At 38.7% G+C, this 16,295-nt stretch overlaps 1 protein-coding gene across 1 annotated transcript; it reads left to right on the top strand.

Annotated features, from left to right (window-relative positions):
- The first annotated feature begins 699 nt into the window (after window positions 1-699).
- ASAH1 (N-acylsphingosine amidohydrolase (acid ceramidase) 1) lies at window positions 700-12,145 on the top strand. Its single transcript, XM_009574022.1, has 14 exons — window positions 700-717; window positions 1,322-1,368; window positions 1,558-1,648; window positions 2,882-2,968; window positions 3,948-4,026; window positions 4,937-5,011; window positions 5,797-5,842; window positions 7,245-7,389; window positions 8,567-8,621; window positions 8,828-8,909; window positions 9,530-9,661; window positions 9,895-10,018; window positions 10,569-10,625; window positions 11,305-12,145. The coding sequence occupies exons 1-14, from the start codon at window positions 700-702 to the stop codon at window positions 11,392-11,394; spliced, it is 1,128 nt and encodes a 375-aa protein (XP_009572317.1). The 3' UTR covers window positions 11,395-12,145.
- The last annotated feature ends 4,150 nt before the right edge of the window (window positions 12,146-16,295 follow it).

The raw sequence follows: 16,295 nt of genomic DNA, 5'->3' as shown, positions 1-16,295 counted from the left end.
AAAAAGAAAACACGTGATAACACACAGAAACCAATCCCACTTTAAAATTCCTGTTTCCAGTTGTAACAAATTATGCCAGTGTTTAAAGTCCGTGGCTTTGTGTAAGACATTGTGTTTTCTAGATTAATGCATGAAAAGCAGATAATATGATTAGCCCAAAGAGAACATGGACATTAGTTAGCTTGTTTGTCGCAGATACATAGCTGCTAGAGATCTTGTCTCAGTTTTTACTGGAGCCAGAATGCGTTATAAAGACACACTAGTAAAGTACAGTCAAATAAATACTGGAAATTGAGGGCAGGAAGAGGGCGGAAGTGGTGGAAGGATCCCTACATATTTTTGTTTCTCTTCTGTCTCCCAAACACTTGTGCTTTGGGAGCCTTTGTATGGACTCCCAGAATAGCATGTGTACCTTTCCTTTTTCCTAGTGGGACATACTGGGTTGTTAGAAGCTTGCTGATGTGCTCAGGTAACTCGGGGACCAAATCTGGTCTGCTCTCAACTGGCTTGAGGCACAAGTGCAGCTAGTAGGCATTTGCTTGTATTTCATTGGGTAAAACATGCAATTATAATTGTGGCATGTATATGCATATGTTTATGTATGCATATGCATGCTTTATGTAATTGATGGGAGAACGCCCTTGTATTCACTTTGAATACGCCTAAATATAGTTCTCAAACTTTCATTTGTAACTAGCCATGCTTACAGGAATGAAGGTGAGTAGTTTTTAGTTATATTCCTGAAATGTGCCTTTCATAATATTTAGCAGTGGGTCAGCAGCACTTCTCCACATTAAATAAAAAGTCGTGCCGTATAGTTCATTTCTCCGGCTGAGTGATTTGCCCAAAGTTCAGTGTGCTTTCTCTGCCCCAGCTACACGATGAAGCTTAACACTAAACATAATTATGAATGATGCTGTAAAATGAGATTATGAATTGAACGAACGGAACAAATTGGTCCATTCTGAGATTTAAGGTTTCTGAACTTGTCTAAAGAATATGCTTTTGAAGTGCTCTTCATTGAATCACACTGAGTAAAAATGGGTTAGTATATTTATCATAAACTTGTGCTTGCCTTGACTGCATTAGGCAAGTTGTCTGAAGGTCAGACAGCACGGGGAAGTTGCTGTTTGCCCCCTACCTTTTGTGTTCTCCTCTGCACGCTTCCCAAAGTCCCAAGACTTTCTCTTCCTTTATTATCAAATCATCATTAATTGAATTAGCTGACTAGTCCTAAAGGTTTAATTCAAAACTAGGTCTGCTAGAATAATAAAGTGTTTTAACAAAGAAGCTAAATAGTAACGTTTCATTGTCTTTACAGTATGGAGAAGAGTGCAGGAGTAAAACCTACCCTCCTTCAGGACCAACGTAAGTAATCTGATTCAACGTGTCTAACAAATTACAGAAAAGTAGTGATTTGCAAGTCTGAACAGGTTTTTTTTTAACTTGTTCCTGTTGCAGATCTAGAAAATGCCAGTTTCAGGTGGGAAGCACCTATTTTGTCAAATGTTTTTTCAAAGCCGTCTTTAAATTTGAATTCTGGTACTTATCTTTCAGGTTCAAAGGGAATGTACCCACATATGTCATAAATCTTGATTTACCTCCCAGCAAAAGATGGGATAACTTGATGCATGACAAAAAGACAGAGGTATGAAATGTAGAGCTTGCTTTGAAGCTTAGCAGGTATAAAATTAGCACATGGCCTTTTATTTTGAAAAAAGGTGTAGAAAGGAATACCTGTGCTAAAATTCTCTGAAAGGGATAATATTTCTAGTTGACTTTTTTAATATGATTCTAGACTAAAATACTTGCTTGAGTAAAACTTCTTTCTGTTGAACGCTTGAGCTAACAGCATCAAGTCTAGGGGCACTGATGTTTGGTATATAGAGGAATAAAAAACAGTGTGGCATAAAGGTGGCTTTCATTTATCAAAACTCTTTAGTCATGAAGTAGTACAGAACGAAGGGGGAGGAGTACACCAAAGGGACAGCCTCAGTAAATTGAAGTGAAACTGAGGCAGCATCCCTTCTTCTCTGCACATCCCTGCTTCTCTCAATACGCTGCATGAGGTGATGAAATGGCAAGGGGGAAATGAAGAACTTCCTGCCCTTTTCAGGGATGCTGGTTGCAGCACAGGTGTTTACACGGCAGAAATAATTTTAAAAATACTCGAGCCTATTTCAAACTACTTATAACAGCTGTTCTTCTGAAGGTTGCTGAAAATTCAATTCAGTAATGCTTAATTTCTCAAAAAAGGCCAGGGATTTTTTCTATATCCCTGCTGACTTTGATCTTTCAACTCTGAAAGCCAAACAAATTCTACTTTATTTATTTTAAGTTTCATTTAAACCAATGGGCATTGGAAGCTTCAGGTTGCACCTTAAATTCTGAAAGGTTTTATCTCTCATGTACTTTGGAGTTAGATCACATAGAACTCTATTTGTGGCCATTCACATGTCACAAATGGAAAACACGTAGTTTTACAAGAAATTAATATTGAGTCTTTTTGGCTTCAAAAACATCAGTGCTTAAGCAAAAAGCTTTTAATTAACATTTTTAAAGACAGAAGAGTGCAGAGTATTAAAATGTGATCAAGGGAGCAGAAAACGAGGGTGGCTTTTTCCTGTAATTTGTTTTCTCTGGTAGAGGGACATGTCAAAGCTAATCTAGAAAGTTTTTTGCATAAAGCTTGAAGAGTGACTTTTTAATGGGGAGTTGGGGGTGTTTTTCTCACCAAGAACACCACATTCAGCGCTTTCTTTAAATACGTATTTTTTCAACAAAATCTTTTTTTGAAAAGTATGTGAAGGAGTTCTGTTAGTATTCTAGCAATTCTTATGCTCAAGATCTTCTATTCAATAAAAGCCCTTGTTCTTTTTAGGTGAAGACTGTGGTCCAGAATATTAAAGATATAGCAAATACCTTCTTCCCCAGCGGCAAAGTTGTTGACATAGTGGATAACAAAATAGTAAGTATTTTCAGCTTGTATGCTCTGACTATCAGAATTAGAATGCTACTAAATGTGTCAATTAAGAACTTTACAAGTGATAATTCTTCCACTTCCAGAACAAAAATGCTGTTTTGAAGAGTTACTCTGAAATTTTGCCTTCTTGGTGAAATTTTGCCTTCTTGCCTACTCTGAGTTACTCTGAAACCATCAAACCTAAAATGCATGTATCTCTTCCTCCTCTAATTTTTTCTAAGATCTTTTGAAGTTTGGATTAGTCATGCTAGACGTACATGCTACTGACACTGTAGCAAAACACTTCGCTGAAATTCTCTTTGCCGTGTTCAAGTCCTTTTAAACAGCAGAATAAAATCAGGTTTTGAAAACTGTAATAAATGTCTGATTACAGGGGCAACTTTAGCCAGGCCTCATCTTAAAAAATAATTTGGTTCTGATTAAAATAGGCATTGAATCAGGACAGAGGAAAACAGTGTAGCGCTAGAGACAGCATACGGTCAAATCTGTCCCCCATCTTTATTTACAGCAGCCTGTAAACAGGTCATGCTGGCCACAGTTCATTTGTATCCCTATATGCCTGAGAGGAGTTGACATAAAGGTAGCATATAAAGATAGTCATATCAATGTGTGAAAATTAGGATTCCCTTAAACACTGACATCAAGCTCAGTTCCAGTTGAGCTTTTAACGTATAAGAGTCCTACTTCACTCTGTTCTGTCTATTGCTGCTAACGATAATTAAGATACTGTGCTAATCTCCATTGTCACATGTCAATATTTTGATAAGTAATAGTTTTTACTTTCTCTAAGTATGTACTTCTCTTCCAAGTGCTCTACAAACATCCTCAAGTTCTACAGGCTGCAGAAGAATTAAATACTCAATTTAATAGTTGTGAGAAGGATGTACTTATTGGGGAGAGGTTTGTTTTAACTAACAAAATAGCATTAATTTTCACAGACAACATATAAAACTTTTCCTTTCAGGTTCATCTGACCGCCACGCTTCCTTATCCTTTCAATGAAGAACTCCAAGGGATTGCAAATTCATCTGGGATTCCTTTGGGTAATAGTTTCCAACACTTTATTAATGCAGTGGAAAACTAGCAATCCAGACTTGTTTCAAATTAGTATGTGTACCAATCTGCAGTATAGTTGTAGTCATCTGTGAATTTAACAAATAAATTATTAATTAAGTAGATACAGCAGTAAATTGCATCTCACACTAAATGAAAACAATATTTTAGAGGAGAATGGCAATAAATCACGTAAGTCTTTCATCAGGCTGGGACTTCTCTGTAGAGCTGTAGCTTCTCGCTCCTGAGTTTTGGGAACTGGAGCGAGTCTCAGCTCCCGTGCACCAAAATTTGGGGCAGTCCTTGATTCTCATTGGCTTCCCATTCAGCTGTGTGTCTGCTGTTGACATACAAAGAAGGCAAGGCTCAGTTTCATGCTGTGCTTTCTTTCCCTTGTGATCCTTGCCACATCCTCCTGCCTTCCTTCCGCACCTCCTGCAAAAGAATACAATTCCAGGTGAGTAGTAGACACTGAATTCTTCCAGAATTGAGACAGAGTAGGTCCACAGACCTGCTTCCACTGCTTCCCTCATACAGGAGCAGTACACCTGGTGCTAGTCAGCAGCTCTTATATGTGAATAGTGGTACACATAGCAGCTTTATTCTTTAAAGTGAATTTTATTGCTTGTTTTGGGGTTTCCAGAGGAGGAAGTAGCCATGACTGTCAGCTTTCTGTATGGTAAGGCAGAAGGCCAAGGGATTCCGATCCTTCTGTTTGCCTTTCAGAACGCTCTTGATTTTGCTGAAGCGGTCATTTCAAAGGCCAAATGAGATTTAAACAGAAATTTTTAAGAGAAATATTATAGAATGCTGAACTTTGCAGTATGCTTTCTTCTAACCATTTTTTTCTGTTCATGGCAAAAGTTTCGAACTATTGAACTTTGTTTCTTTTTCTTCCAGGGGAAATTGTTATTTTTAACATCTTTTATGAAATTTTTACTGTATGTACATCAATAGTGGCGGAAGATAAAACAGGTAATGCAACCCAGAATAGTGTTAAGTTTTCTCTTATGTAGGAGAGGGTCCACCTTAATTATACAAACATAGTCCTTCTAAACTGCAGGCAAGAAGGTCTAGTACAAGAGACTAGATGACGATAATAAAAACATATTCCTTGAGAAGAGAATAAGAAATCACCAGTGGTTTAGGTTAAAAAAAAGGAAAAAGTACCTTCAAAGATGCTTTGGGTTTGGTTTTGTTGCAGTTTTTTTGTGGGTTTTTGGGTTTTTTTAATAGGTGGCATTTATTTTTCTAGGGGAAAGAAACACCAGCCAGACACCTGATACTTTCTCAGTGCCATGAGGGATTCTAGTGCAATCCATTTTGCATCTAGTTTCTAGCTATCATGTATGGTGCTAGAGAAAATGGATAGTCTGTTTTAAGAAAAGAGATTCACTCATTCTCTTACTCAGTTCTGCAGCCCTTGTCTGTACCTGTTCCAGCTTAGGAAATTTCTGAAGGATTCTCAGAGGGCTTACAAACGTCTCACTTTTAGAGGAAGCTCAAGGTATTACCATTGTATTAAGATAATGTGGAAAGCATCTGAGGGTGAGATGGACAGCAGTTTACAAGATTACTTGATTTCAGTTATGGCAGAACACTTCTCTGATCCAAAAAACCCTACTGTGTTTCTGCGCTTATGAAAAGAGCACCTAGACAATGGTATTTTTCCTGCTTACTCATTTCCTGGTTTTCTAACCTGAAATTTATGTCTCTTTCTTTAGAAAATTGTATTGATTGATTTATTTATTGTTATGTAGGGAAGCTGTACCATGCCAGAAACTTGGATTTTGGACTCTTTCTCGGGTAAGTACGTAAACTTGTGCCTTTTTTTTTTTTTTTTTAAAACCCAAAGAAAAAGCTAGCTGAAGTTGAAATTTCTACATGCATTCTTTGAGTCTAAATGATGAATTGGACGTTGTTAAGACTCTGACAAGTAATTCTGCATTGCATGTTGTGAAAAAAGGCTAAAACGAACAAAGGGATCGTTCTGCTGATCTTATGTCAAACTACTCTGAGCTTGTTGGGAATGACTTTGTAGAACAGTTGTGTTCAGTGTTACTTACTGTTTTCTCAGCTTCAGTTAAAACTGTCTCAAACCAAAGAACAGTCCATGTAACCTTATCTCTGGGGGGCGGTATATCTTGTTCTTTATGTGATGGGACAGAAGCATCAATTCTAGTGTATGCAGTGAAATGTGGACTGGATTTGGGGTTGGTTTTTTCCCAATTATCCCCCTAGTTACTGTACTGTGCTCTACTAGGACTTCCCGTCATTCATCATTTCTACTCAGAAGCCAGTGATTTGTATTCCGCTGATCTAACATTATCATTCATTTGGATACAAACTTTGTAGTTTGTTGCCCAGCACTGGATTCTCTTTCAGTTCTCATTTCATACCTTGCGATCATGTAGTTCAGTATTTGCTTTTATTATATTTTGTAACGTCACTCATCCAGATGACTCTCAATGCCCAGATGGAATTTAAATGTCTGTCTTCATTAAAATTCTTACCTGCCTATCAAAAACTCAAATGTTGTCAACTGTGACTCCACCTGTCCCTTGGTTTGGCTTGTGTTGAACTTCTCCCACTTGTCAGAAATACTGGGAACATGCTCCCTGAAAATTAAGGCAACTTTCAAAGCTGTTCCCAGAACCTGGATTGTTTCCGGAGAATTTAATGGTCTGCTAAGTGTTCTTTAGTACCCTCTTGCCTACAAACTGTTCTGGCTTACCTTACAAACTAGAATTGGAACTTCGCTTCGTGTAGAGTAAAGCCAGTAGTATGTGGTTTGTTTTCTCCCTTTGAAAAGTAAGAATTTGAGGGAACCGGCTCGTTCTGCTGCAGAACAAGCTACACATGCTTTCAGAATACAGTAGGGTTTGTGGGACAGGCAGGACCTTTTTAATAGAACAAAGTTATGTGTGTTCAAAACAAACCAGCTGTAATGGCGGTGCTGTTTAATGCTGAGTGGTATATATGCTCTTGGTTCGAACAAAACTTGGTTCTTTTCACTGACTGCCTATGTGTTTAGACTTCCTAGTTGTCCCTTGCTGGTGCTGCTCAGGTAACTACTGAGCAGTGGTGTTGGCTGACATGAGTAAGATCAGAGGACAGGCATCACACACAGGAAATCTGTGTGCTGTGAAGGGAAGTTTTAAAAGCTACCGAGGGAGGGAAGTTTCAAATGCTGTACCGTCTTCTGCAGGTGGGACGTTAAAAATAATTCCTGGACTTTAACTCGGGAACTGAAGCCTACAGTGGTAAACTTGGACTTCCAGAGAAACAACAAAACAGTATTCAGGTCTACAAATTTTGCAGGATACATAGGCATGGTGTCTGGAGTCAAACCAGTAAGTATGGGGAGGGGGCTTGTCAATTTGTTAATAATGCTTCAGATTTTCCTTTAAGATGTAAATTTTCCTGCTTTCATCCTCTGCCTTGAGATGTTTTTTAATAAATGATCTCTTAATTGTTCTGGTACAGAGTATAGCTATTTGAAGAAAGGTAAAATAAAACAATGCTGCACTCTTCCTTGTAAAAGGAGATTGCCTAAATTAAATATTTATGTTGGGACAATTCTTAAAAACAATGTTGAATTCTGAATGCGAACAGGAGTGAATATAAAGTGCTCAAATGGTTGGAGTTTCTTGCTAGCAAATAAATACTGCTGTGATCCCAGAGGTGAAACAGCATACTTGTGCTATTTTAATTCTTTCTCCAATCCTTCTTGGAAAAGGAGTCCTACATTGCAAGATTTTTTTTTTTTTTTTTTAATAGGCACCTGAAATCTGAGTTTTATCTACATCTTAAAAACCAGCAGCACAGAACTATACCAGAGTCTCCAGCTTACCACAACTCCTCCTTTTCTACATGCTCTGCCTTTATGCTCTATTATAGGTGGCCCTTTTCATAGCAGAGCGTTTCTGGCATAAATCCCTGCATTGTATGCATTTATTTTTGTCTTCTGGTCAAATAAATTGGGAAGAGTCCATTCTAAAAATGATCCAGGGTGGCTGAACTTCACTTTCCTCTGAAAGAAATGCTAGTTGGAGAAGACTGGGATTTGCATGTTGCAAGTAGCACGGATTGAATTGTGTACAGCTGCATGCCCATGTGAACAGCAATAACATATCAGGGTGTACTTAAAAATCTGCCTTCAAACTAGAATAGTATTCAGAGGTCTGAGAAGAAGGTTACACACAGCAGGGGAAGGAAAACTGGTAATTCAGTGATGCAACAAGGACCAAGAGAAAAATGGCCACAGGCTTGATTTGCTTAGCATAAAAGCATGGTTTGCTGGATTGCTATGCCAGGTCAGAAGACTATGAATTATCATTTCTACTTACTCAAGCAGTGATAAATTAGGTTTTTCTCCATGGGCTTGATCTTGCAGCCCATTATTGAAAGGGGAAGAGTCTAACAAACAAGAAGCTCAATTGGCATGTAAATTGCAATGCTGCCTCTTGTTTATTACTGGTATTAATGGGCTGGCAGTGGATGAAGGTTGACTTGTTTAATGCTTTTCAGGACTTGTTCACTCTGACAATGAATGAGCGTTTCAGTCTTGATGGTGGTTATGTTGGTGAGTAATGCTGATTTCTTTCATTATTTCTGTGCAAGTGTTCCAGACCTTGGGCATACCAGCTACCTTAATAAACAGGCATACAAATGGTGAAAAGATTCCAGATGAGTAAGATAAAAGACAGTTCATTTTAAAGGCTGTGAAAGTTAGAACAGCATGAGTAGACCTTCTGAAAACAAATTATTGTAACCAGTGGTATTTTGCAGGAATCTTCGAATGGTTTCTTGGTAGAAGAGATGGTATGTGGATGGGCTTTCTTACAAGAACAGTATTAGAGAATGCTACAAGGTATTCCACCCCACCCCCCCTCCCCCAAATATTCTACTGCTTTAATCTGCTTTGCTCTCAACTGGCATGAATACTGTAGATGTATGCTGTATCTAATGATACAGATATCTTCCTAGAAGCCTTAACATTAAATAGTTCTGGGTTTGCTGGTACTCTGGTGGCAGGAGAGGCATCACACGTGATCCCTTAAAACTCCTCAAATCATTTTCTCAGATTTTTTTTTTTTCTAATGAACGTATTGGTATCTGAATGCATAACAGCATTCTGCATCAAAACATATCCAACAGATAGTAGTGTATTATAGGAAGTAAACAGAAACAAAGCGCTCATGCAGTAAATGAATTAGGTGGAATATGACACAGCATGTCATCATTTTATTCCTCTTCTAAATGTAGAAAAAGTGCAAAGAGCACCTCTCAACAACCATACTTCAGGTACAAAGTGAGTGAAGGAGTTTTGCTTAAATGTGTTCCTTCATTGTGATACAATCTCCTCATATGTGCATGAAAGGGGAAGAAAGGTGTAACTACGCAAACTTTTCCTGGGTCTGCGAAACTCATTCTTCAGTACTTGAACCATTTATAGCATTTAATAGTCCAACACTACTTTGTTATCTGCAGTTACCAGGATGCAAAAGACAAACTGGCTAAAACAAGACTGCTGGCTCCAGCCTACTTTATACTGGGTGGAAAAAATTCTGGAGAAGGGTGTGTGATAACTCGTTCCAGGACAGCTACTCTGGATATCTGGGAGTGAGTATGCTTGACCTGACACTTGACTCAGCCTTCCAGAAGAGGTCAGGTTCCACCAACAATTGTGTCCTATGTTTCTTGTGACTTCTGTTGTTGCAAGAACTCACTTCTTTAGCATCATCGAAAAATACCACAGCAAGCCTAAAAATAATCTGGCTGTGTATAGTATGTACTATTTCTGTACTTACTATATACTTAGAGAAGCAAACCACAAACATATACCTCTTTTCCAGCCTTGATATCAAGAAAGGCACGTGGTACGTGTTAGAAACAAACTACGATCGCTGGAAGCCTCCACTAATCTTGGATAATCGTAGAACACCTGCAATGAAATGCCTGAACCAGACAATGCAAGAGGTAAACATCCTCTGAATACCTCATCTTGCTGGTTTGAAACTCCCAAGTTACAGTCCTGGTCTGACACAGCCAGGAGCATTAAGGGTATTTGCAAGCACAGCTGTAATGACAGAAGTGGCTAACGGTTTTGTGACGATTTGTCTGTGCTTTTGGTTAAGAAAGTACCAGGTGGCTCTTTACAGGAATGTTTCTTAGTTTTAGGCTTTCTCTTCATCTAGGTGGGTTTCCTGCAAGCATTTTCTGCCGCTGCATATGCAGGGGGATAAACCTGGAGATACTTTGAGAGAGAGTTTCATTGTTTCCTGAGCTGTTTTATCACCAGTGAAATTCAAACACACTGTCAGGCAGCAAACACTGACACTCAAGTGTCCCATGCTGTACTGAGATCTGGTCTGCTCAAGTTTTTGCAACCCATGTTCTTCTGATCTCAAGATGTACTCTTAAAGCATTATCTTATTATCTAATTGAGCAGTAAGAAGTTACAGTTCTCAGCATTTACACTAACAGGTTAATTAATGTCCATTAACATCAATGTATTATTTTCTTTCAGAATATCTCCTTACCAGCAATTTATGATGTTCTCTCCACAAAGCCTGTCCTCAATAAGGTAATGCTTCTATTTTTGCAGAAAGTTTAGAGTGGGGGGGTGGACCACTAACTACTGTACATCTAAGGAGGAGCTCACAGTGGTACATTTAGGGGTTTTTTAGGTGAAAACATGCACGTAAAAACAAAACAAATTCCACGTTACTTTGTAAAAGCAAAATGTAATTGCTGGAATAGCTGTTTTCCAAAGGCCCTGCAGCTTTAAAGCTCCGAGTAGCCTGAGCACTTTCCTCATAGCTGGCTCTGGTTTGAGGCAGCATTTGCACTACAGACATCTCAAGGACCCTTCTAATCTGAATTAACCTGTGATCATGCCCTTGTAAGTAGCATGAAACAAGTTAATGTACCTCATGGTTTACACATACTACAGTGAGACTCTTCTTGCAACAGAAGATGTTTTACTCTGAACTTGAGGTTTTGGTGTTTAAAAAAAATGCAGAAAAACTAAAGGGGTGAGAAGAGTTTTTGGATGAGAAATTTAGTTACTATATTCAGTAGAGGCAGCATTCTTTGCTGAGGACACAAGCTATTCATACTTGCATGTTGTTGACTAAATAAGATAAATGCTCATTTTAGTTGAACTGTTCAGCTAGTATCAGAGACAGTTTTTCACTAACTACTGTAATGAGGCTTGCTTTTTTTCCCCCCCCCCCTTCTTCTTCCTCCCACCTGCTTGTTAGCTGACTGTGTGCACAACGCTGATGGAGGTGTATAATGGTCATACAGAGACTTACCTGCGGGAATGCCCAGATCCCTGTAGTCCTTGGTAGTCCTGTACCTTTCCTATATTGGAAGCTGCTTGTCTGAATTGGAGGTCCTCCAAGAAAAAATACTTCTGGAAGAAGATTCCTCAGCCTAACTCCTTTTTTCCGAAATCTAATGGCTATATAGAAATGTCAATGAGTTTCTAACAATGGAGGACCCTGTCGCACATTGGACTTTCTTGCTTTCTGATCAGCAGTTCTGCTGACGAGAAATTTATACTAATGTATGTCTGGTTTGATTTCAGCCATTTCTACCAAATGAGTTCAGCAGTTAGCTCTAGATCTCTTCAGTCTTGACAGTATTCTTGGTTTAGTTGGTTGTTGGTTTGTGGGTTTGTTATTTTTTGTTGTTTGGCTGGGGTTTTTTTTTAGATTAAAATACTTCTAAAGCACACGAGTTAAAATGGCACCTACCAAGCATGAAAAAGAATTGGGTATTAGAAGACCACCTGGGACAGTACAGTTCTGTTATTCTTTCCTAAGCACTTAAGATGAATTGCTAGTGTTCTGGTCCAATATGAGGGTATATCTAAGATGCCCTGTTGTAAAATAACCTACCAAATGTCATATCTAGTCACAGAAACAAGGTCTTAGGGAAATACCAAAAACGAGATCTGAGCCAAAAAATGTCTTTTCACTGATTTATATAGACCTTTTGCTGAAGCTCTTTCTTGGCCTGTTAACAATTTTTTTTAATACAGATTTTTCTGTTGTCTCAAGAAAATAAATACTAATACAATAAATATTCTTAAGAACTACTTCCTTTGACCAAAGTACACATGCACTGATTTCGTAACTCAGTGGAAGTCACCATGCATGTGACATATCACATGGCAGAAAGGGCAGTCACTTCCAAATAGACTGATTTTAACAGTGTCTGAAAAACAGCTTGCTTTCTTAAACTGACAGTTAAAGCTCTTACCGTAATGGGAAGTAGCCAACTCCTAATAGTGGTTGCGTTGTTTGGGGGGATTTTGGTTTTTGGAAAGTGGGGGAGGGAAGCCAAGTCAGACTACACCATTGGCCAGAATTCAAATTAAGAAAGTAAAGGCTCTTTAGAAATAGAGGGAAGTACAGGCACCCTAATATCCTAGGAAGCAGATAATGTAGAAGGCAGTAGTTTTATCTGTGTCACTGGCTGCATTGCTGGGACTAGTTTCCAGTGCCAACTCTTGTGTTTTATAACACGCAAAGAGAAGACACTGGAGAGTAAGCTTAGGGGCTGATATATATGGTGGTTCCCTTGTAATCTTTTCTTAACCACCCTAGGAAAGAGGTGCTATGCATATTCCCATTGAGCCACAAATTTAAAGTTGCCACTGGTGTAAGGGAAGCGTTTGCTGCTGCTTTGCTGTCTGCAGAGACAGTATTGCATAAGGTGTTCTAACTAAAACCTGCAAGTTCATGACATCCAGTCACAATGGGATGCTTGGTAGCCAGGACATGCAGAGCAGTATTAGTGTAGTGCAGAAGTTCAGAACGGAGGATACGACAGTTTTCTGTTCCAAACAGTAAAGGTTACTATAAGATTTGGGTTTTTTTAGTAATGGCAAATTTAACACTAAGAAGTCTACAGAAGGGGAAACAAGTTATTGCCTATAAATCTGAGATGCAAAGCCAACTTTCATCCAAGTATAACTGGCTAAGTTTTATTTAGTGTTGCTTCCTTTTCTAAAACAAATATTAAAATATAACCTTGAATCATTCCTTGCTTCAGTAACTAGGTTACCAGCTTACAGCAAACTGTAACAGCTCTCCCTCCATCAACACTGGAAGAAGCAGGGACAAAAGGAATGCTATTTGCCAAACAACTTTAGCAGCTGATAAAGAAACATGGCTTCTGGTTGAAGAAAATTATATTCTAGGCCTTAGAACAATGCCTGTAGTAGCACAGCAAGAAGCAATTCAAAGGGGTGTAAAGCACTGATGCACTGAGAGTGCACAGAAATCAGCATCCCACTATTTAAACTGACGTTAAAAAAAAGGGCTAGTCTAGTTCTACATCTAATTTTTTTTTGAACTGAAGTATGCAAGCAGAAGCATGTTAGCATGATAGTACTACCAGAGTCCATTTTTAATGTCAATCATGACTAGAACCTGTATCAATATCAACATAACAGCATGATTTAGGTTAGGGAAAAATGCATGTATAGTGTGAAATGCAGCTTCTGGGGCATCTGATTCATATAAAACAATTAAACCAAGTCAAATGTTACAGTCTGTACCATGAAGGGCACATCATATACTGCTGAGTTTGCACCTTAATCTGGTAGGGGGTTGTTCAGATTTATTTGGAATTAGCTGTATAACAGCCATAATCAAATTACTTTGTCATTTAAAAATAGGTAGTAAGTTTACTTGCTTAATTACTCCTGTCCCACTTCAGCATGTGTGGAGCAAGGCAGTGTAGGCTATTTACAGTCATTAACTAATGAGCTTTCAGTATGTCCCTTGTGCAAGACAATCCACATTTCCACACTGGAAATTGCTTTACAATTGCAAAAGCACAGCTAAATCCCATGGATGTCTCTCCAGAGCCTGAATGCCTGTGCCTGCTATTGACTAAAATAAACAAAGCTATTTAAAAACAAAAACCCCAACAACTATGTCTTACTGTCTGCCTTAATATAGAAAAAAGTGATGAATGTGATTAATTGCTTTTTGATTTAACCTTCATCTGTCAACTCTGAAAACACTTGTTCTGAAGGTTTTCTCAAGCCCGACAAAAAGTTTAATTTGCTCTTGTTAGAGAGATACCTATTTTTAACATCAGTTTACTGCCTCCCCCCTGCTTCTGCTGCCCTAGGCATTGTAATGGAAGCTAAGACCATTTCACTGAAGAAATGTATACAACTGCTTACAACTTTGGTATTTAGCCTTCTTTTTTTTTTTTTTTTTTTTTAAAACAGAAAGACACAAAGACCGAAAATGGGTATGTTTCTTCATATTCATTTGCTGTACACATAGTTGAGGTACCTCACAAACACCGAGAGGGTGGTCCGATTTCTTTTTTTAAGGTTTGTTTTTTCCCCAGGTCGAGTAAGCAACCTTAGGTTTAAATAAGAGCTTTACACAGCTTTCCTAGTTCTGTTGTGAAAAATCATCAAGTGGTTGGGAAAAGGAAAAAAAAAAAGCAAGCAAAAAGATAAACATACTTTTTCATTATTACTGCATAGTCTAGTTCTATGAAGAACAGCCTCAGTATTTTAGCTTCCAGCAGATTTTTACTGTTAATGTAAATACAAAGAGTTAATCCAGTTTATTCTGAACTTGATGAAATGAGGCATTACAGGAAAGACAAAGCATTTGTTTGGGCACTGGCATTTAAATGCAAAAAGTGCCAGTTTGCCAAGAAAATTTTACACCTCTACAACTTAAGCCACCCATGCACTGAAGCCCCGTACCATTTCAGAGGAAGGAAGAATGGCATCTCCCAAGTCAAAAAGCAAAATGTTGGCAGCTAGTGAGGACAGGAGGATCCAGAAAAGGAATTTGATTCTATCAAAATCAAGTTCTGGGACACGCATGCAAGTCAGTTTGCCTTAGAGTCAGTTACAAGTTAAGGCTTTGCTTAGAAACAAAACTCCAGAGCAGCGCCCACAGATGTCCTGGAAGTACCTGCAAGGAAAGCAGCAAGAGTGAATAGAAGACTTGAGCTGGTGCGAGCAGGCACGACGGACTGTGGACTGACAGGGAGCAGCTGAGAGCTTTGGGCAGGCACCACAACTCAAGACAAAATACTCCTCCCACCCAGCACAAACACTTGTCCCACCTTCACACAGCCAGCTCTTTGGGCTACAGGTGGAAGGAGAAAGAAAGAAATGCGAACAAAAAGCTCGAAAGCTTGGATTTCACCTTAGTGGCAACAGCAGGCAAATGACCTGGTTATGCCATGGATCATCAGATGGACTCTCTTCTGCTTTTGGAGGACCAGAAGTGTTGGTGAGAAAGGCACACCCAAGCTCTCCGAGCAGCAAAACCTCTCATCCTTTGCACCAGAAGAACAAGATGAGCCAGAAGGAATGATGCTCGCTCAAAGCGGTGGCAGAAACCACAATTTGCCTTGGGAAGAAATCTCCAGATATTTATGCATTTTATAGGAAGCTGCTTTTGACTGTTAAAAGAGTCTGGAAACACAACAGACCAATTGGCCAAATCAAGAAGCAAGCAGACCATGCAGTTGTTCCCTACCAGTTTTTCAGAGCATCGTAACTTGCGGTATCAAAGATTTTAATGGTCTTTTGTAGCTCAGTCTGCTCCCATACTCTGTTACTTAGAAGAGAGGACAATAATTATAAAGGAGTTAGTCTGTTTACATACTGAGAAGCACTGTGCTCGGGACACTTTCTGATCTACAGTGAATCAGCTCTGAATTATATTAATTGTATATGGGACTGCCTCTCTCAGTCTAATTTGTTTTGCAAAGTTTGTTCTCCTAGCTCAAGGGTTATGCATGAGCAGTAGAAGAATCCCAGTAGTGAGGCTGCCTCTTTTGGGTATTCTGTAGTTAAGGTAGCTTCAGTCATAAGGCTTGCTTAAGGTTTTCCACTATTAGTCTTGTCTTTCTTTTAATCTTGCTAAGCTTTCTCTATTAGGCAGATACCCAATGTAGGAAAATATTCATCTCTAGGCTGCTCCCTCTTTGTATTTCAATGACAATGATTCATCTCTTTGAAAAAGAGAAACACCAAAAATATTTTTTGTCTATAGTAAAAAAAATAGATCACGAGCATTGAGTTGTAGCAAAGTGCTGAAGTACTGTCTTGTTTTTAAAGCAGAACTTTAATTCAGGTACCTGGATTAGACATGGCCTTTTCTCAGGCTACACCCACCATCTGAATTACACCAGTATTTAAACCTTTGAGCAGTTACATGTAATTTGCATCAACTTAGTTCCCAAAATGCTA

This window comes from Fulmarus glacialis, unplaced genomic scaffold (assembly GCF_000690835.1).
Source record: "Fulmarus glacialis isolate BGI_N327 unplaced genomic scaffold, ASM69083v1 scaffold12410, whole genome shotgun sequence".
NCBI lineage: Eukaryota > Metazoa > Chordata > Aves > Procellariiformes > Procellariidae > Fulmarus > Fulmarus glacialis.
The sequence above is the reverse complement of the archived record's forward strand: the minus strand, read 5'-3'. Positions and strand labels throughout refer to the sequence as shown.